This window comes from Battus philenor, unplaced genomic scaffold (genome assembly GCF_028537555.1).
Source record: "Battus philenor isolate CCGP_79_NKW_IND1 unplaced genomic scaffold, ilBatPhil1.0.hap1 SCAF_4, whole genome shotgun sequence".
Taxonomy (NCBI): domain Eukaryota; kingdom Metazoa; phylum Arthropoda; class Insecta; order Lepidoptera; family Papilionidae; genus Battus; species Battus philenor.
The window spans coordinates 1,769,958-1,793,700 of record NW_027181704.1 but is presented as its reverse complement, the minus strand read 5'-3'; the positions used below and the strand labels follow the sequence as shown (position 1 = coordinate 1,793,700).

The following is a 23,743-nucleotide window of genomic DNA, read 5'->3' as shown; positions in this document are numbered from 1 at the left end:
GGTCCTAGAGTCTCGGGATATATCTAGTCTGGCCAAACTGATTTAAATAGACCTCAAGGGAAACAAGACTGAACAATTAAAGTACTTGTTACCTTGGTATCTACTTGTAGTGATCTCACTACCACTAGTCACTTTATTTAAATTGTTATTTGTCAAAATTTTTATTTACATTTATTTTAATAAAAAAGATTTTATTTACATAAACCTAAACACCTAAATTAATTTCAATTGTATCTACTTATAATTGCATATATGTATTCAATAAATAAATATTCTAGGGTCAAACTGACATTGTACGCAACATTTATTTTAGCAGTCTAGCTGCGACATATGCTTGCCGGCCGGCTATGTAGGTCACGGCCCGCCGCGCCCGCGCAACCCCCGCTCACGCAGTGCAGCGGCTGCGCCGGCGCGGAATCCAGTCCCGGTACGATTTTGACGCGGAGCGCATGTCAGTTTGCCCCTCAACTTTCTCGCACAAATACGTTGGTTTTAGTATAAGTTTTCCCATTCTGCCCTCGCACCTTCTATTCTTTCAAAAAAGCTTGCTAAGTACCCACGCACGCACGCTTTAGTGGTGACCACCTTTGGAACAAATGGCGAATGAGGAGAACAAGAACAAAGGATCGGATGAACACGGAATTTCGGGTACGTCTTCAGGTGGATCTAGTGAGATAGCCGCATTGACCCGACAAGTACAAGCATTGACGGAAAAAGTCGACCGTATGTCGCGGTCAAAGTCAAAAAATCGGAATTTCTCAAAACGTCGAGGTCGTTCATCAGCATCATCCACTAGGTCTCACTCAAACTATAGAAAGTTCCCAATCTGTTGGTACCATAGCAAGTTCGCGGACTCAGCAAATAAGTGTGTCAAGCCCTGCGATTTTACGGGAAACGCAAAAGGCAGTCGGTGATGGCGGCCGACGACTGCTCGACTACCGGTCGCCTATTCGTCACGGATAAACGAACTAAACTACAGTTATTAGTCGATACAGGAAGTGACTTGAGTGTGTTTCCCCGTAAATATTTAAAACAATATCGCTCAAAAACAAATTTCGAGTTGTGTGCTGCGAATGGCTCAATTATTCACACTTACGGTTTTTACAACTTAGTGCTTAATCTAGGCCTGCGCCGTGACTTTTCGTGGAATTTTATTGTAGCTGACGTTACGAGGGCGATAATAGGCGTTGATTTCCTTTCACACTACAATATTATGGTAGATGTACGAAACCAGCGACTCATCGACGGCGTCACAACGCTCGCGACTGTAGCGTCACCCGCGAATACTAACGAGAGTATTTCTTCGGTGAAGGTGATATCTGGTCACTCGGTGTATCACGACATACTTGCCAAATTCCCTGAAGTCACTCGCCCACACGGCGTTCATCGCACACTGACTCACAACACAGTTCACCACATCCGCACTACACCTGGGCCACCGGTCTCTTGCACACCACGCAGGCTTGCGCCTGATAAATTTAAGATTGCCCAGTCGGAGTTTGAGGCGATGTTGCAGAACGGTACCTGCCGTCCTTCGAAGTCTGCATGGGCTTCACCCCTCCACCTAGCCCCCAAGAAGGACAACGGGTGGCGTCCTTGTGGGGATTACCGCATGCTGAATGCCCGAACTGTACCCGACAGGTATCCCATCAAACACATACACGACTTTTCCCATTGTTTGTCAGGTTGCACAATCTTTTCTACCATTGACCTGGTAAAAGCCTACAACCAGATCCCCGTGCATCCGGATGACATCGCGAAGACAGCCATCACGACGCCGTTCGGTCTGTACGAATTTCCTTATATGACGTTCGGACTTCGTAATGCCGGACAGACGTTTCAGCGCTTCGTCGATGAGATGCTACGGGGCCTGGATTTCACCTACGCTTACCTAGACGATTTTCTTGTATTTTCTAGGGACCAGAAGACGCACGAAGATCACTTGCGACAACTTTTCGCCAGGATGAAGCAGTACGGCATGGTCGTCAATACGGCCAAATGTGTGTTTGGCGCGCCGGAAGTCACTTTTTTGGGCTATCGCATTTCAGGTAAAGGTACCACACCGCTGCCGGCGAAGGTTGAGGCGATCAAGGTTTTCCCTGTCCCTAAAACAGTGAAAGAACTTCGTAGGTTCCTCGGGATGGTAAACTTTTACCGCAGGTTCATCCCAAGTGCAGCTTCACAACAAGCTCCTCTCAACGCGCTTCTCACAGGATCAGTGAAAGGCTCACATCCTGTTGATATCACTGGACAGTCGCTCGAGGCTTTTGAGACATGTAAAGAAGGCCTATGTCAGGCCGCCTTGCTGGCTCATCCCAGCTGTGACGCTAGATTAGCGCTTGTCACCGACGCGTCCGATAAGGCTATTGGCGCCGTCTTGCAGCAGCAGTCGAGGAACGATAGGTCGTGGGAGCCACTAGCATTTTTCTCTCGTGGGCTGAGTTCTTCTCAGCAAAAATACTCGCCCTACGACCGAGAGCTGCTCGCCGTATATGAAAGTATAAAATACTTTCGCCACATGCTCGAGGCCCGAGTCTTCACGGTCTATACAGACCATAAGCCGCTGATTTACGCTTTTCACAATAGGAAAGAAAACTGCTCGCCCAGACAGTTCCGGCACCTGGATCTGATCGCGCAGTTTACCACCGATATACAGCACATATCCGGTAAAGACAATGTGGTGGCCGATACCCTCTCGCGAGTTGCAGAAATTTCCCAGCCAGTAGATCCGGAGCAGCTGGCAGTCGCTCAGCACTCCGATCCAGAGCTCACTCAATTCGCAGAAGGCTCCACGTCACTGTGCCTGAAAAAACTTAAGGTTCCAGGCTGCAACACGGAGCTGTTCTGCGACGTCAGTACCAACGTGGTACGGCCCTTCGTCCCCAAGATGCTACGGAGACGGGTATTTGAGAGCCTTCATTCTCTCAGTCACCCCGGGGCTAATGCAACAGCCAAACTAGTCTCCGAGCGTTACGTGTGGCCAGAGGTAAAAAAAGATTGCAGGAGCTGGGTGCGAACGTGTTTAGCGTGTCAGCGTTCGAAAATTACACGCCACACAAGCGCTCCCGTTGGCACCTTCAAACTTCCTGCAGTTCGTTTCAAGTTCGTCCATATCGACCTGGTAGGACCATTGCCTCTGTCACAAGGTTTTAGGTATTGTCTCACTGCCATCGACCGCTTTACGCGTTGGCCTGAGGCAATTCCTTTGGCAGATATTTCAGCCGAGACAGTGGCACGAGCCCTACTCAGTGGCTGGATATCCCGATTTGGTTGTCCTGCTGACATCGTTACCGATCGTGGCAGGCAGTTTGAATCCGCGTTATTTAAGAATCTTTCACGCATTTCTGGATTCAACCACCGCCGAACCACAGCCTATCATCCGGCCTGCAATGGTCTCGTGGAAAGATTCCATCGACAGTTGAAGTCTGCCATAGTTTGTCACGGTGATGGGAATTGGGTAGAATCCCTCCCGCTTGTTTTGTTGGGTGTTCGAAGTGCCTACAAGGAAGACCTGCACGCTACCTCAGCCGAGCCAGTATATGGCGAACCACTACGCCTGCCAGGTGAATTTTTTGACTCAAAGGCAGACTATACCCTAGACTTGATGGAGTTTACGTCAAGACTACGGAGTATAATTCAGAGCTTGAAGCCTTCACCTGCAGCTCGCCATAGTGGTACGCGTCCGACGTTCGTTTTCAAGGAGTTAGCCACTTGCAGTCACGTATTCTTGCGTGACTGTACTGTCGGCGGTACCTTAAAACCCGCGTATACCGGACCGTACGAGGTGCTTCAGCGTGACGATAAAGTTTTCGCTATCCTGGTCAATGGTAAAAAAGTCACAGTATCGGTAGACCGAGTTAAGCCCGCTTACATACTACGTGACACAGACACCACTCCATGCACACCTACTAAACACACAACACACACAGCAACACATTCAACTAATTCCACTCTTACAACACAGACACAATCACATGACACACGCAAACACGATACAAAAACACATGCGACACGCTCAGGAAACCAGAGCTCACCAGATCCTGAGAAAAATACTCACACTACGCGATCTGGACGAAAAGTAAGGTTTCCTAACTATTATCGCCCTTGACGGTCTCAAGGGGGGGCTGATGTAGTGATCTCACTACCACTAGTCACTTTATTTAAATTGTTATTTGTCAAAATTTTTATTTACATTTATTTTAATAAAAAAGATTTTATTTACATAAACCTAAACACCTAAATTAATTTCAATTGTATCTACTTATAATTGCATATATGTATTCAATAAATAAATATTCTAGGGTCAAACTGACATTGTACGCAACATTTATTTTAGCAGTCTAGCTGCGACATATGCTTGCCGGCCGGCTATGTAGGTCACGGCCCGCCGCGCCCGCGCAACCCCCGCTCACGCAGTGCAGCGGCTGCGCCGGCGCGGAATCCAGTCCCGGTACGATTTTGACGCGGAGCGCATGTCAGTTTGCCCCTCAACTTTCTCGCACAAATACGTTGGTTTTAGTATAAGTTTTCCCATTCTGCCCTCGCACCTTCTATTCTTTCAAAAAAGCTTGCTAAGTACCCATGCACGCACGCTTTATACTGTTAGTTTGTTCACATTTACAGGCTCCGCTTGCTTGAGATCTGAGCGAGGAAGACGCTTCTCCTTGTACTAACTCATATAAAGAACGCTCTCTACAACCTCGGCTCGACCATTACATTATATAATCGGAATGGGGTACCGCATGGTGTGATCTGGCTTTGAGACGAAACCTTGGCTTGAGTTGTTACTTCATATGCGTTTAGAATTATAACTAGATTGGAAACTCGACATGGTTTCTTTTGCCTGACAAACATTACTTCGGAACAATATATCGGAAAGCACCACTGCTGGGAGAAGACATGTATATATTTACTTATGTTATTGCTTTTCATATATTTAAAAGCGTTAGGAATAAGTAAAACTTCAAAATATATACAATCCAATATGTATATATATATATATATATATATACTTAACGTCTAATGTAGTTGTATCGTCATTTGAGTTTATAATTAGTTTATAATCTAATTAAAAAGTTAAATGAAACGTATTTTATGACGGAGTAGCTTGACCTTTTATTTATCAATTCACTGTCCGCAATTAACGTTCTAGATTTTAAAACGCGCATAACACAGACGGTATTGAATAAACTCGTCATATAAAGCATTCTTTATGTAATGTACTAAATGTTAATTACTAGGTTAATTGTATTACACATATTTTTGTCAGGTTGAAGTAGCAGAACAAATGGCTGCTTTTGATTGATTTCATGTGTTTTTTATGTCCCCCGCTATATGGACCCCTAGTACCCCTATCTATTGTGGGACAGAGACTTTGTTTTATTTAATAATTTTTTCATCTAAATTTTTTAATTTCGCGCTCTTCTATCGTCCCTCCTATGATCTTTCATTCCTTTATTTTCTTTCTTTCTACAATTCTTCTTTCTTACTCTTTTATGACCATTTTTCCTTTTATTCGATACCATACTTTCTTTTCCTATTACAATTTCTTTGTTTTTATTCTTTACCACATTTTTTCTAGGTATACATTTTATATGTATTATTTTATTTATTTAATTGCCTATCTTTACACTTTTATTTACAATTATAAATTTTATATATTAGCTCAACTCTTGTTTCTATTTATCAAATTTTATATTTATCAGGTAAAGATCTCTTCAACTATCCACTTTGATTGGTTTTAGGTGTAAAATTTTCAAAGGGTGGATAGTATAGCTAGGAAAGAATGTATGTGTTATCAATTGCATGAAATACTGTAACAAAAAATCAATGTTTTTAGAATTTTTAATGTAGTAAGAAAAAACGTTTCCGAATTTGAATTTGTAAAATATCAAAATTAATTTTTGTATACTATTTGTGTCTTCATATATTGTACTGCCAGAAGTTTTAGGTTTGTAACATTGCAATAGAAAAAAAAATAGCATATTACACAGTGATTATTTTATACTTGGTAATTAAATATATGTAAAAGCTTTAAATGTGGTGGAATGTATAGCTATGTATTGACCACATATAGATTTAACAGTTATAACCAATCATCCTGTATATCTCTAACATCTCAAAAGTGATAAAAATGTGATATATAAGGGGAATACGTAAGTAATTACGTTTCTTTCGAAATATTTTACAAAGATAACGATTGATTTTTACCGCTACGGTATTGAAAATTTGTGTACTAAATGGCAAAAATGTTGTTGATAATGAAGGTGAATATGTTGTTGTTCAGAAATAAAAACATGATAAAAACGTAGTCGAGCGAATTTAAATTAAGAAGCGACATTACTTTCCGGTTTCTCGAATAGATATAAAAAGCAAATAATAAAAGAAAAATAACAAATTAGAGAATTGTAAAAAGTTAAATAAATATAGAAAACAAAGTAAATATTGAAATGTAACATATCAGAAGGACCTGTGTATAAAAAGATGCCACGTATGAAAGGTAAAAGAATGAATAAGAATGAGAGATAATGTGAGAGAAAAAAGCAGAACGAGTGAGATATTATGATATATATAAGAAGTGTGGGCGAATAAAAAAAATGTAAAAAATTTTTTAAGCCAAAATTGCCAGTATGTACCCAAGGCGGGTGGTGTATGAGAAGTCTTCAAAAATGAGGTCCATAAAAAATATAGTTAAAGTACTACACGCCATGTTAACAAAACCCTATACATAGCGATTCAATTCTTGAGATAAGGTGTTGTATAATTCAATATGCTATCATGCTAACAGTTCAAAAGATCATCGTACATTATGTGAATAATCTATGTATCTCGTATGCATTACTTGTTCAATTTCCTGTTGATAAAAACAAATTGTGCTAATAATATATCTTAAGTAAAGTTCTGAAGCAGAGATTACTGATCGAAAAACGTAGTGTACAACCTCCAAAATGATACTACCTGGGTAAGGTCGTTGAAAGATAAGTAAGAAAAGGACCAATAAAGCCACTTCCGCACATGCAGTGGTAGTCGTGCAACAAAGTGCACCGCCCGCCAGCGCGCTGATAAATGCGCATGCGGCAAACAATGCGAATTACACAACTGCCACCGTTGAATCACTCAACACGTGTTTCATCCCTCCACGGGGCATCCTCAGGAGTTATGTTACACCGATTAGTGCCAAACACAGAGTTATAGAGATGTTAGATGCCACGTCCAACTTGTCATATTTAAATTTATGAAGGAAGCATATCTCCAGAGTACGGACTTAAATGATTATGACATTTTAAATGGACGTGCTGTGATAAATAATAGTGAAATCAGTAGACATAATGCAAACAATAATAGTCAATATAGACACATATTTATATGATTCTCTTCACAGAGTACTTTGAATATTGTATGTTGTATTAACAGATGTATAAAAATTCTTTATTATTGTAATGAATCTGTGGTAATTCAGCGATAGAGGACTGTGATTTTCGACCACTGGTCTCGGGTTGGATTCCCGAGATACAATTTTAAATAAGTCACACTTTCTGGATTAATTATTTAAGATTGCCTTTGCTCGCAAACAAGTTTCCAAAGGATGGATAGCAGCGTCCTCTGTGTACCATAAAACCATACTGCGATCGCCAGCCTGTGTGTCAAGCGTGGTTAATATAGTATATCTCTCCATAGATATCTTTTGGAGAGGTAATGGGTGCCTATGTGCTGAATCGACGATATATATGTATATGTGTGTGTATATATATATATATATATATATATATATATATATATATATATACATATATATATATATATATATATAATTAACTTAGCTGTATATCTGTTTTATTACTTTATTATCTATTTATAGCTGTAGAAATTTTTGATTGCGATAATTATTTTTGGCAGTACCAATAACTTTTTTTACACAGAAACATATTTTTTAACATATTAACATATTTATTTTATATGTTCGGAAACAGGTGTATATATGAACACGGTCAAATTATATAAAAATACTAAAATAGATTCAAGAAAGAATACTCATTTATAAATAGCAAAGTTGTTTAAAGTTATATTAGATGTATATATTTCACAGTAAAAATGTTTCTACGAAATACTGGCTTCTGTAAAACAAAGTTGTGTTACAGAACATTACTTTATGTACTTTCTTCGTAAAAGTACTTCATTAAATTTTTATCTTTGGAACGTGTTTCACGTCTTTTGCGGTAGAGGACGCTCGCTGACTTTGTAACACTCTGTAATAAAATGCAGTGAATTATCATGAACACACGATGAAAACAGATCAACATTTAGTTTTTAAGAATCCTTAGTGGAGACCACAGATCAACAATCAGTATAAGACGTTCGCTCCAGAGTAAACAGAAGACCTTAATACGGTCCTCAGAAGATTCTAAATGCAGATCGTTTCCAACTGGTTCTCTATATTTTTCCAGGACGATTAAGTCTTATCAGATTTTCCGGACCTGGGTACTTTCCTCGTCCAAATGTTCACAGGACATCGTGGATTCCAAGTACTTATATAGGTTTAAGTTCAAGGTGAGTCCCTCGTGTATCTGTGATTCGAACTTGGACCGTAATGTGGTGCACGTGATCACAAGATGTTCCGTCTTCGGGTTGTTAAGAATGTAACGCCAGTCTCGACTAGCAGAGAGAAAAGATGAGAACAATATCAACTCATTGGTGAGCAATGATGAGTATATAGTAAAAGATAATAAATAACAAGTGCAAATAAGTAAGAAAAGGGACCAATATATAGCTACTTCCGCCATGCAGCAGTAGTGTGCTATAAAGTGCACCGCCCGCCAACTCGCTGATAAATGCGCATGCGGTAAATAATGCGAATTACACAACTACCACCGTTAAATCACTCAATTCGTGTTTCACCCCTCCACGGGGCATCCTCAGAAGTAATGTTACACAGATTAGTGCTAAACACAGAGTGATGGGAAGTAGCTATATAGTAGTAGCTATTGGTCCTTTTCTTACTTAGGATGGATTAAATAATGCCTGAATCCATTAGATAAGTACAAATAAATGTGATAAAAATTCTCACTTAACTTAATCTGTGATATAGCCAACAATAAATAGAAAAAGGAATAAGAATGTACAAAAAAGATAATTATAAAAACCAAAGATTGAAGATGAATAAATGTCAATGTGACTCCAAAAATGGGACCAAAAATAACTTAATAACCGGTTCTGTATGAAATTTTTGGCGAGTGCATGTGGAGGTTCAAAAGTGCTAACATAGCTCTCGATTTAGGATGATTCTTATGATATTTAAATATTACAGCATTTTCTTCTATAGTTTAAGTTTAAGGCATTTTCAAGCAGTGAACGTTTTGTGAATGAAATACAATGATCGTTTATCTGTTCTGTCATCACTTGTACAGATGCGACACTTTCTAGAATTGTAACAGTTTCAAGATACGTGTTCTAAATTCAAAATATGTAAAATTTATTAAAATTATTTTAACAGACCTTGTCACAGCTCCGGAGTGGTGGCGCTGTGCAAATTTCAAAGAGTAATCCCTTTAAAGCTATTAAGCGAAGTATCCCGACAATTTATTGGAAAGTCATAAAAGTCCTTCCTGGATTCCAGCGATCTGCATATTTTCTACTTTCTGACAAGTTATTAAAATTATTTCTATGAAACTTGGAAATGTTAGGGTCGAGACGAAGCTGTTTTACATTGAGTGTACAAATTGGTTATATTAAATATCCCGTTATAGTTTATTTGTAACTTAGTTACTAGTTTTGTTTGTTACGAGTCGAATTCGAGTCGCAAATTTATGCATTCTGGGTTAAAACTTTAGAGAACATTCGGTTAATATTCTAGATTATCTGTTTATATTTTCTTATTGTTATCAAACTTTTTAACTTTTACACCAAAATAATCTTTAGGGATTACATGATTACGATGATTTTTGGTGGTAAAGTATATACATTTACTCCTAGATCATAACAATGTAATGAGAATTTTTAATAATTTGGCATACACATATGAAACTAGAAAGAGTTTGAGCTCCCTGTTATTAGCAACCTCCAAGCGTTACAAGCGCGCTCGGATCTAAGAAGAACCCACAATCAACACGTACAGATTTTTTGGTGGGTACTTTTACAATTTGCGTGAAATCTGTGTCTTCAAGAACTTCACCATCATAATCAAGGCCATCTACGGGAAATATTCTTGTAGAGTGACTCATGACGGCCTCGTTTCAGAAGATATATGGGTCCATGCAGGTGTGCGACTGGGGTGCCTCTTTTAACATCTTCTCTTCCTTGTCGTTCTGGATGGCATCATGAACAACACTATCAACAGCAAGCGTCGTGGCATAGAGTGGGAACTGTCCAAAGTCTTGGAAGATTCGGACTATGCCGATAATCTATGCCTATTGAACCACACGTATGCTTGCATACAAGCCAAACTGGAAACTTACAGCGAGAGGATTTGGAGACGGGACCTAAAATTAACACCCGGGAGACCCCTAGAAGTGAGGTGCGGAGCAACAATTTCTTTATCGTTGCTTATTGGCACAGAGGGAGTGGAGAGAATCCACACATTTATTTACCACGGTAGCGTAGTGTCGGAATCAGAAGGGACCGAACAGGAGGAGAGGGAAAGGAAGGGAAGCCTTCGCACAACTCCGTTCTGCATGGAATTCACGTAAACTGACTAGGAGAGTTAAGCTCAAAATATTCCGGTCCAATATGATAACCATCTTGCTATATGGATGCTAGACATACGAGTAAAAGGTCACCAAAGATATCTAGCGTCGGTTCCAAGTCTTTGTTAACAACTGTCTTCGAGGTGTTTTCGGTATATACTGGCCTGAGAAATTCTCCAATGTAGATCTCAGGAAACGCTGCGAAAAGACGCCCATCGACCAGCAGATCAGACGCTGCAAGTGGAACTGGATAGGCCACACGTTTCGAAGGGACCCTGATCACATACCGAGGCAAGAGCTGGAATGGAATCCTCAAAGAAAGCGAAGACTTCGAACTCTGGCGTACGATTACTGCAGAAATGAAGGCAGTTGGAAGGACGTGGAGCGAAGTGAAGCGCGGAGTTCAAGACCGCTCGGGATGGCGACGTACTGTGGACGCCTCCTACCCCATCTTGGGGACATACGAACAAATGATGATGACATTTACAAATTATTAAACACAGCAGGAGCATTTTACTCACAAGCTTTATTATCATTTAAAATATCCTTCACATGATAATTCAAGGACATTAATACAAAACATTATAAGGATTTATGAACCTTAAGGTTAGGTTTATCTTTATTTCTATTGTTGACTTTACGCTCTTCGTTAAAACTTGGAATTGCATTTTGAATCATCTACATAACTTAACCAAAATAGTTTTTTAAGTTTAGTTATTGTTAAGAAAAAGAAACTGTTGGTTTTAAGTAAAACAAGACTTAATTATATGACTAAATTAAACCAAACAGGTTATAGTGATAAAACGACACAAATATTTATTTTAGACGATAATATATTATCATCTGGTAAGTGAAGTGAAAACGTTTTATGTAGTTTAGATATTGTGTCGCAAAAAAATTCTTTACTCTTGAAAATCGAACAAATACTTTTATATCTATGTGAAATAATTTTAAAAAAGAAAAATAAGTTAGTGTTTTAACAAGATGGGTGTGATTTCTGTCAGTGATAACGTAAAGACATTGGAAGACGTGCTAGAATGTTTTCGTATCTTCAATCCATACCATCTGAAAATCGCTGCATTGCTCTTCTTCGGATTTGCATCCAATGCGATGTTCTCTACCAACTACGTTTTCGTCACTGTATATGCGAAACACAGGTAGTGTATTTTAAGGCTTTTCTTTTCAATATACCGTTCTTTCTTCTTTACTAACCAGACTTTTCTTTTTACTCTTTTCTTTCACTTCACCTTCGTATTTATTTTACTAATTCCTGCTTCGCAATATAATATATTCTTCTCTGGAAGGCGTTCACCCTCTTCTATTAAGATGGACAGGAATGATTACGCTTTTAAAACAGGTTCGTAAGCTGTTACTGGACAAGCTGGTGTAATCATCACGATAATTTGATTTTATTGTTTTTTTATATATAAATAGTATATGTAGACATTTAACTCTTAACGGACGTCACGTTTCGTAGGCTTAACACGTTCACTGCGGGCCCAATTTTGAAGAACTTTCAGCTGGTGCGGCTGAGGTCGAATCAGCCTCAAGCTGAACTTCCTAGTAGTGCGGTTGAGGCCTTTTCTTCCTCGTGTTCATCAATATTTTTTACAATATTGAGTCAATGCTTCGCAGACATAAAGAAAGCTATATTTGTCTTTTTCATACCTCATACGGTTGAGTGTAAACAGCCGCCGCACTAGAAAGAAAACACGAGTTTTACGCGCCTCACCAGTGTAAAGTTTACCATGAGGCTGAATCGACCTCAAGCCGCAGTGAACGTGTTAATTTTCATCAGGTTGTCTCTATTTTTTAATAAATAAGAGAAAAATATGTTTATTCATTTCAATTTAACAATTTTCTTAAAAAAATATTTATTTTCTGAAGAAGTAAGACATTTATTTATATGTATTTATCATATAGTATTTTTGAAACAATCTCCAACATGAGGGAATGGTTTTCTTTTTCACGTTTCACAATAGTATAGTGCTGTTTTCCTTCCTCCAGGCTACTTACGATTAGAACACACTAAGCAGTCATTATGTAAGAAAAGGACCAATATTAAGCCACTTCTGCATATGCAGTGGTAGTCATGCAACAAAGTGCTCCGCCCGCCAGCCCGCTGATAAATGCGTATGCTGCAAACAATGCGAATTACACAACTGCCACCGTTAAACCACTCAACACGTGTTTCAACCCTCCACGGGGCATCTTCAGTAGTTACACCCATTAGTTCCAAACACATAGTCTTTTTTTGCATTGCACTTTGTTACTCAACTACCACTGCATATGCGGAAGTGGCTAAATATTGGTCCTTTTCTTACTGGACTTCCGCAAAGTAACGACTGATTACATTAAATAAAAACAGTTATTATGTATTCCTGTACCATCAGGTTGCAAGATATGTAGTTTCCCATCCAATCTCCATTCATTATCTGATGTTGAAGTTAGTATTAAAATTAATAAATAAAAAATTTTATCAAAAAAAAATCAATCACCAAAAAAAATATTGATATGTTGCATGAAGTAATTGCATTGTTGGTAATGATAAACTGAAAAGACAGTCGTATGCGCATTCAATAGTCAGCAAGTTTCAACATGATCCAACTTGTCACCTCATATGCCACACGACCGCTGTAGAGAACTACCGAAATCACGTCAGAGGTGACTTGCGACCGATAAAGGTTAAATGTATTATATTATATTAATAGATCATTTTAGTTAGTCGTATTAATCATTTTTTTCTTTTTTTTTATTATATATATTTATAATTTGTTTTATTTTTATTCTACCCTGCTTTGCAACATGCTATGATTGTACAGAAGGAACAGGAAGAAACTCTACATGTATAGTTATCTTTTTAATTCACCTCTTAGGAGGTACAAGATTTTTTACAATTCGTTAATTTTAGATATATTTTGTATCTCCCCTATAGATTTTCAATGAGACTGGTTGAATGTGGCTTGCACCATGCATCTTCTAATAACTTCATCTAGACTACTTGTTTACCTTCTGGGTCGAAATACACTAAGGTTTTATACGCTAAGGAGTATCCTGTCTAAGCGACATCTAGCGATTATTTATGCGATAATTAATAAATAATTGTATTTTTTTTAGTTGCAAAACCTTGAACAGTAGCACAGGGGAATGTGTGGAGTGGCAATATGACGATCCTGATTCCTTCGTAGCTGAGGTAAAATTAATTATTTTTATTTAACTTACGTCTGAGTCAGGGATGTAATAATAATCATTACATATAATAATAAAGTAGAAATAATTATTTGTCTAACCTGCGCAGCATAGAACGTCCGCTAACAAGGACACACGACTTTGTTAAATTATGGCTATATTCGAATGTTGATGCGCGCTGTTAGCCGTTTTGGCTTTTACAGCTTCATCAGACTCAGGGCTTTGTTAAAGATGTTGGATAATGCTGGAATCAGGCCGCTTCCATTCGGCTCTATTGGTAGTGTCTTAGTCCTTCGGCTTAAATGATGATGAATAACATATGTGAAGAATATGTATATTTCGTGTAAACAAATAATATTTATTTTTATGCATTCTTGAAATGTTAAAATGTTAGTCCAGTTATAAATTAAATATTTTTATTTACATAAACATGGTTAAAAGGTTGTTACAATGTTATAAATATAAACTTGCAACAGCAAACTTGAAAGACATTTTGATATTCACAAAATGAAATCTTCGAAACGTGCAGACGTGTTTTTGATTCTATGGAATGTAGAGCAGAGATGTCTCTACCAAGTTGGTTGTGTAAAAGCAAATATTGTGATTGGTTTCGGATCGCGAGATTCAAACACATGAAAAACGTTATTCTCTACATTCGATGTTTGATAGAGATACTAAATGTCAAAGCTCAGCATCTAAACTAAGTACTAATAATATAGTCCTTACTGTATATTTCAGTATGATCTAGCTAATCAAGATTGGAAACTAACCCTTGTGGGATCCGTACATAGTTTTGGTACTATGGCCGGTTTACTTATCGTGGGACCACTTTCAGACAGGTAAATATATAATATTTTTTAGCCAATGCATTCGCTGCACACGGAACAATGAAAAGGTAATTAATGTAAGCCGCAATGTAATTTATATACTATAAATTTTCTTTTGTTCGTAATAATTACGTAAATTTAATCATCAAGATTTTATAAGATTATTACATAAGATTATCTACATCTATCATGATTTCATAAGATTATCTACATCTAATGATGTAGATAGAAATATCTTTCTTCTTGTAGAAAAATATTTGTATATATATACACACACACGTTTACATAAATATATATTAGATAGTCTGACATTAATTATGATTTTTACATTAATGAAGATTGTTCCCAGTGCAGCGAGTGCATTGAATAAAATACTCAGACACATATTTACTACATTTAATAGCATTTTGCACACACACACACACACTGACATACACTTATACATGGGTCTATTTATATTAGGTGTTTTTATCTATATTTCTACTCATTTCTAAAAATCTAAAAAAAATAGATTTATTTGTATTGCTTAAATTTGTAATTTATAATTAATACTGTACAACATATTTATCAATATAATAGTCGCAACGAGAAATAAAAAGGCCTTCGCTCCAGATTTCTCTATGATATCAAATCAAAAACGAGGAGATTTGTTAATGAATGAAAGTCACCGACGTAATCCTGCTATGCCTTAAGGCTTTGGAAATAAGACCACGGACTAGCAAGTGTAGTACGACGTCTCCACACAAGATTGACGGATGACTTTGTTAAGGTCGCCTCAAGTTTCAGGGTGCAAGACTCTTCTTACCTGTTCTTTTGAAAATCTATGTATGCCTTTTTCTAGCAGTAGATGTTCTGCGACTACAATTATAATAATGATGATAATGAAACGTAAGAAGTTAAGCTAAATTTCATGCCAGTACTGCCTAAATATGGATTTTACTATAATATCTTATAGGTATGTAATCTTTTAGGTTCGGAAGGAAAAACGCTGTGGTCTTGACCGGTACAATCGGAGGTATCATCGGCGTGTCAAAAAGTTTTTCACCTTGGTATTGGTTGTATTGTACACTAGAGTTCTTCGAAGCTGCGATTGGAGATTGCATGTCGCCGGCATTTATTTTAAGTATGAACATTTTATTTTGCACACTTTATACTCTGTGATGAAAATGTATGGTGAAATTTTTATTTAAAACTCACAGGCGTTAAGAATGCAGGTATTTTTTTCCTAGGTTGGTAGAACTGTGTATAACATTTGATAAGTGTCTGTTTGTTAAAAGTGGAGATATCATTTGGAGATCTCATACGCTTCCATTCTCAATTAGTCAATTTCATACTACATTGGTTCCTTGCGACTTTTTTGCCAAAAACTCGATTCATATTGTTCCGCAATCACCGTATTCATCTAATTTGGCTTCAAGCGACTTATGGCTATTCGGCAAAGTCAAATGGCCAATGCGGAACCTTTTTGATACGAACGAGGAGATAAAAACCGAAACGAAGGCCTTGAAGGCTATACCTAAAAAAAGACTATATCGACTGTTTTGAGGACAGGAAAATTATAGGCAAAAGTGCGTTTTATCGGGAGGGCATTAATTTCAAGTTATGGATAAATTCACCTTAGTTTTTTTCACAGTATACCATTAACTTTATTCATTCTTAACCCATAACTTGGCAGATTTTTTTTAATATTACATTAATATTCATACCACTTGACTTTTAAGACCCCAAGGATGCCAACAGAAAAAACTGAAAAAGCGTTCGAAAATTAAGAAATTACCTAAACATTCACATACAAATGATTACTTTGCGTTCAAAATTCATGCCACAATTTTTTTTAATTCTGATGTATCTCTACAGATACATAATAGAGAAAAGGGTTAACTAGCAAGACACTGTTTATAAAGAAACTGTTTTTGCACATGAAAAGCCTTCGGCAATTGTTTACGAACGTGTATTATTTAATATAAAAAATATTGCAGTGGTTGCCCAGCGGTGGGCGACTGAGACTTGCGGTCGTAGATCACGGGTTCGAATCCCGTGATATAATCATATTATGCATTAATTACATAGGATTGCTACTGCTTGTAAATAAGTTTCCAGAGGATAAGCAGTAGCGTCCTCTGTGTACCATAATACAATATTATAGCAAAATAGAGTACGAAAATGATCATAGAATTTTCTAGATTATTACAATTTAATGTACTTTAATATTCGAAACTTACTGAATTAACGAGGGCGTAGGAGTTCCGTGTAGAACATGGTACAACTTGGAAAATGTTATCTTGAAAAAAGTAGGACGCGTTTACATGTCAGCGGTCTTGTGTTAATACTAACGATAAAAAATAGATCCAATTTACAAAAGAACAAACAAGTTATTTAAGTTGTAGTCTCTTTAAGAGAAAAAAAATTAAAGAAATTAAAACATCGACTTATGAAAATGTAGTATATGAAGCAAAATCTACAAAAATATTACCAATTGAGTGTTTAGTTACAGGTATAGAAAATTTTAAAGGTTCAATTTACACCTCATTTTTTGTTGGTTAATATTTAAAAGTTAATATCTAAAAGTCGATAATTCCAGAAATAAAAAATAACGTAATGTTAATATAATAAGAATGAGTGTGTTCGAAATTCAGATTACTTCGTTGTATCAGCTGTAGTCATTATTTAAAAAGATAGTTAAAGAGCACTTCCTTTGCTTCTATAGTAGGATGTTGTATTTATGTAATAACTTTTCCGCGAAACATATATATACGTACATATGTATGTGTGTTTGCATGTTTGCATTTGTATGAATGTTTTCGTACACCCTAAACTGCCCTCTCCTTCATGTCTCTAATCTCCGTCCAAATGTTGTCTGGTAAAGATCGCCTCGAGCGATAAGACCGCCTCTTGTACTTGTCTATAAGTCATTAAATTTTTCAGGTATTATTTATGTTACTTTGCTAGGTTTCCTTATCGTTTTTTAATACTGAGTTTAGTTGTACAATAAAGACGATATAATTAAATAAAACTTTTGAAGTTTTTTGCTGACAAATGATGTATACATTCACCAGTTTAAATTTTTTACACCTAGCACTAATCATCCTGTATGTGTATACAAAGTATTATTGGTTTGAACAATGATATTTTAATAAAATTTTTGTTTCAGTGACTGAGGTGATGTCATCAAAGCACAGATTGAAATTTATTTTATTATGTACTTTAGGACATCCGTTCGGAATATTTTTTACTTCATTGATTGCATGGCTTTTTCCATTCTGGAGGACGTATTTACGTGTTCTGTATGCACCGGCACTGCTTTTTGTATTATACGCTTATCTTTTAGACGAAAGCCCCAGATGGTTACTAACTAAAGATAGAAAACAAGAAGCGGCTAATATTCTAGAGAAAGCTGCAAAGAAAAATAATTTGCAGATAGATAGAAAGATTCTAGAAAATCTATCAAACTGTGAAACTATCCCGAAGAAATTCTTTAAAGTAATCAAAGTTACAATCAAATCTAAACAAATACAGAAGAGATTCTTTGTGTGCCTGGTTTGGTGGATGTCATCGACTTTCGTTAATTATGGCTTAACCATAAATTCGGTTTCTTTAGCTGGTAATAGATATCTAAATTTTGCATACATAGGCTTTGTGGATATGGCTGGATCGATTATAATAATGTTTACACTAATTCATTTTAACAGAAAAAAGCCTTTGATGTTTTGTTTCTTTACTAGTGCAATACTGTGCGTTGCTCAACCTTTCACACCATCAAGTAAGTAGAATAAATATGATTGTATTTTATAATTAATTTTAACCCTTAATTAGGCGCATGGGGTCAGGGCCGCTTGAAATTCAAAAAATATTGGCTTACAGTCTTCAGAGCGTACTAACGCTCTTTCTAGCTTCCTCATTCCACCCGGGGTACGCAAATTAGTCGCATTCAGAACATTAACTCTTGCACACACATCGCTGTCCTTTAGAGAGCTGACCCCATGCGCCCAGTTACGTTCCATTTTTTGGCAAAGGTAAGTTTTTACTATTGTGATTTTTTTGTGTTTATATTAGTATATTGTTTACTGTTTATCTTTGTATGTGTGTATTTTGATACGGTAAGATTTCTTTATGTATTTTTGAGTTTTTTTTCTATGCTTTTTCTTTTTTTTGAATTGAAGTGCCTAACGACAAACAAGTATTGCAATGGCTGGATGAAGTGCTTGATGAAGAGCAAGAAGTTGCTGGTTCGGATTCGCAAGATGAAACTTTAAACGATGCTGTCATTGATAGTGCTCATAATTCAGAAAGCGAAATTGAGGAGCCTGAACATATCCAAGACATCCCTGTATCAACGGAAGATAATTATTTTTTATCTCGACAAACTCAGAAAAATGGCCCGAAAGTGAAATGGTGTAAAGTACCACCATCGAACGTAGTAAAGACCCGAGCACAAAATATTATTTTACATTTACCTGGAGTATAAACATATCTCTAACATCAACCCATTTGTCATACACAAAGCGAATACTGAGAAGATTTTGACATATACAAGACGGATTTTCTTGAAGAAAATAGCTGCGGCACTTGTGGAAGATCACCAAAAAGGTCGCATACAACTACGTGCTGTACCAGCGACAACAAAAAAACGGCTCCATGAAGTTTATAATGTGAACAAGGCGGTTTATCAATCGACAGCTAAGCGCGGCCGCTGTTCATCATGTCCTAGAAAGGACGACAAAAAAGTGCCAACAAAATGTTTCAAGTGTCGTAAATTTATTTGTCAGCAACACTCAAGGATTTACTGCGTCGGATGCAGAACAGAAGATTCCGCTGATAAGGCTGAATAAACTTTATTTCTTAAGTTGATCTCGGCTATGCCAAAAAAATTAGTTTAAAGAGAGGTTGACTGTTTTTGTTTTTTTTTTAATATTTTTAATGTCATAGTAAGTATTTGTTTCTTAAAGTTAAGTATATTAAAGAACTTTATTAATTACTATAGAAATCCATTAAGTTTTATTCCTTTTTGATACTCTTTTCCCAATATTTTTTTTAGGTCATTTAAGACCCCATGCGCCTAATTGAGTGATTTTCTTAATGCGCCTAATTAAGGGTTAAACATGACATATTTAGGTGGAGAAAACCCATCCAAAAGACTATCATTATTAACATTTCAACAAAAAGAAGCACTGTTGGACATAAGCCTTTATCATAGATTTCGGATAGAAAGGGTTGAAAGACCTTCTGGTCATAGGACTACGCTATTGTTCGTGGTTTAAACTCGAAAATTTATATTTAAGTCTTTGGACATCGCTGAAAAGTTTCCAGATTTTCCATATTCTACAGACTATATATTGGATAGTGTGCAGCGCGTTACACCAAACAATTCCCCCATCTCCTTTCTTACATCGGACAACAACATGGATGGATTCACGATATCCGTACACTATTGAAATTACATCCACCCGCACTGAGCGTATTGCTAATACTTATATAGTACGAATAGCCAAGGTGTATAATAAACTACAGGTGTCATTGTTTCCAGCCAAATATAACTTAGGAGTCTTCAAGATATGAGTGAATAGGTTTAATCTAGGCAAGCATGTACAGAGGTCAAATGCTTCGCCTATAAAGGATCAAGTGTAGGTATACTTGCAGCTATTCATTATCGCGTAATAGAGAAAGGAGTTCAGGAACGTCTTTTGGCAATGCATTGATGACAATTTAAAAAACGACTCTTCTCCTTATCTAACCAAATTTTCAATGATCTTATAGATTTTGCTTTGGAATACCATTGCAGAAGTTAGTATTTTCTCTTGTCTAAATGCTTCAGCATTTATAGAGATTGCGCTGTTATACCTTTCCCACAAAGTATATAAAACTTTAGGTTTATTTTATTGTAAATAGGAACAATTTCGGTCTAAAAGATATCAGAATTGGTTTTTCTAAGTTAATTATATACAACATAACAGAGAGGTTACTTGACATTTGGTTATACAGTGTCAAACGATAGTGCGAGGTAATATACTACTAGCGCCATCTCTTGGCATTCAAAATAACAGCGATCCGACTTGTATATTTTGTATTTTTTTTTCAGATCTTTTATGGCTGTCCACATTGTTGTACATGGTTGGAAAGCTGATGAGTTCTCTTTATTTCGATATAACATATCTGTATACGACGGAACTATTTCCTACGTACTCCAGAAATTCAATGCACGCACTTTGTTCGTCTTTGGGTAGAATTGGATCTGTTATTGCTCCGCAGACACCATTGCTGGTAATAAAAACTATACTCGTATATATCTATTATCTATTCCAAACCAATTTAATTTTTTTAACCAATTAGATTGATCATTATTGTATGTCAAATAAGAATGCCAAAAATGCCCAGTTAGACCGAAAGTAGTACGAGATTGAGTTCCTCTAAAATAACATGCCTCACCTTACATTAGATCCAAGCTTAGTTGGGTATTTTTAGTGTCACTTTAACGAGCGTTCTTAATACAAATGATCATCATCAATCATCACTATCATCATCATTTTAGCCATAAAACATTCGCTGTTGGACATAGACCTCCCTCAGAGATTTTTAATAGGACTAGAAAATAACTTCCTCTCACTGGCGTCTTTCGACGACCTATTTAAAGTTGTCTGTCCACTTTGCAGATGACTGTCTTACTCTGCAATATTCAGTCCGTGATCTCTGCTACTGATCCTTAAGACCCTAGCAGTAATTTATTCTCTGGGTAAGCCTAACCTATGTACTGCCACTTCAACCTGTAAATTCAATCTGCTACTTTAACATGCCACTTCAATCTGCCAATTTAAACTGCGACTTCAAGCTGCCACATCAAGCTGTCACTTCAAACTGCCACTTCAAACTGCCAATTTGCTGGACTATGTCGATTACTTACGTTCGTTTCCTAATTAGATCTCGTAAAATAGCTATGTCATTATACTCATCACATGTCGTGAATCTTATGTTGGCGGTAGTTAATAAAAATAACATAGCATTAACAAAAATACTCAGAACAAACAAGAATCAAAATATCAAGTGCATGATATAAAGATAAAATGCTATGAAGAAGATAAGAAACAAAACTGGAAACCAGTAGTTTAGTAAGCCCGAACGTGATGGTGTAAGTGAGAAATTGGTTTCATTTGACATAGATTTCCATTTATACATAATTTATTATCAGCAGTAAGACTTCCACTGCTAGATTTAGGTCTTCTCCAAAGGTTTCCAATGAGACCGTTTCAAAATGGCCTGCATCAGGCATATTCCGAGGGTCTTAAAAAGTTCGTCTTCCAACTTGTGAGTGAATGTCCTTCACAGCGCTTGCTGGTCAACCTTTACTCCGGGACCTAAATGCGCATAAACGTCATCATAATCTAAGCTATAGGATGTTCACTAGTATTGATTACCAATCGCACTAGCTTGAAACAGCTTGAACCCAGAATGATTTAGTGCATAATTATTGTAATTTTGTTAGTAGTAATTATTAAACGGTTTTATTTAGTTCGACCCGTACGGAATTTATTTGGATAAAAATTAGAAATTGAAATTTAAGCACCTTCCCGTTGTCAGATTGATCTGAAATTTGGTACACACATTTAATTTAGATGACAATACAATATAATAAAATCAATAACATTATAAATTTAAGATGGCCGCCGATACAAAATGGCGGATTACGTATTTTTCCTTAACCCCCTTAATATGGGTATCAAATGAAAGGGCTACACTAGTAAAACACGATGATTATGTCAAAATTTAAAATTCAAGATGGACGCCGTTCCAATATGGCGGACTAGGTACATATTTTTCCACAACCACCACAACATGGGTATCAAAAAACCGTTTAACTTAAAAGTTTATTAAATGTATTTTTTTCTCAACAGATTCAATTTTGGTCCGGTTTACCGGCGCTTACATTTGGGTTAGTGTCCACAATTGCTGGAATACTTACAATTATCGTACCGGATGTTTCAAATCAAGCTCTACCGGACACAGTTCAGCAAGCAGAGCAACAGGGAAACGCTAAAGGTCCCAACTTGTCTACTACCAACAACGATAGCAACTTTAGTAGATTTTAATGTATATACATACATTTGTTTTCATATGTTCTACATTTCTCTGTTCTTAATTAAAATATATGTTGAGTTTTTTTTTGTGTTTCATTAACTTAATCATATCAGGTGTTTGACGTCTGCATCTGGACAGCTGGCATGACCATGGCTGGCATGGCATTTTCAAAAGGACCGGTGAGAAGTGGTCTACGTGAAGTGTTTCTCGCGACTTTAACAAGGTCGTCTGTTGATCTTGGGAGTGGAATTCCTATCTTCTTTCTTTGTCGGTGTTCTCCATTCCAGAATCTTACTTCTTCTATTGACATCTGTTTAACGCACTATTTAGCTTACCTAATGCCACTTCAATTTTTTGGCATCGGAGAGGGAGGGGGGCCGGAACAATCTTCTAGATGGACATGAAGTACTCGGTCTTGGTCATTTTCAGTACCTTTGGAAAGGCTGTTAGATCTCCTACGTAACAGCTGTCTCTCAGTACTATACCAAAGATACATATCGTGAGGAAGTAGTGCCTCCTCCAGTATCCTCGGTTTATCGTAGCTATACGAGACCACTTCGCATAGCTGCTCTTTTTAGGTTGGCATTGAGTGAACGATGAAGGCCACCGCCTTTAATGTCCGCAAACCCGATGTCCTTTTAGTCGCTTTTTACGACTGGCATGGGATACCTCAGGACTATTCTAGTAAACCCAAGCTAAAGGGTCGAGTGCAACTTCAACCTGCCAGACTATGTCGGTTAGTATTGTTCTCCTTCTCATTCCTAATTTGATGACCAAATGGAATTCCGAACAGCAGATGGCAGCGTACGGAACAGATGGCTGCTGGGGCCTTATGGTCTTGGAGATAAGACCATTGTCTGTTGAACGCAGTATTCGTTCCATCCACAAGGTGAATAGACCATGTTAAAGTCAAAAAAGTTAGATGCAGAGCACTTCCAACTATTCGTAATGTAGATCTATGGGAGAGACTTTCCACGGCTA

The 23,743-nt window shown here is 37.1% G+C and overlaps 1 protein-coding gene across 1 annotated transcript; it reads left to right on the top strand.

Annotated features, from left to right (window-relative positions):
* The first annotated feature begins 596 nt into the window (after positions 1–596).
* Positions 597–22,773, top strand: LOC137928927 (uncharacterized). Its single transcript, XM_068771932.1, has 11 exons — positions 597–723; positions 1,113–1,641; positions 1,918–3,827; positions 10,865–11,105; positions 11,684–11,836; positions 13,797–13,872; positions 14,607–14,707; positions 15,667–15,818; positions 17,847–18,455; positions 20,772–20,953; positions 22,579–22,773. Exons 1-11 carry the CDS (start codon positions 597–599, stop codon positions 22,771–22,773), a joined length of 4,275 nt encoding a protein of 1,424 aa, XP_068628033.1.
* The last annotated feature ends 970 nt before the right edge of the window (positions 22,774–23,743 follow it).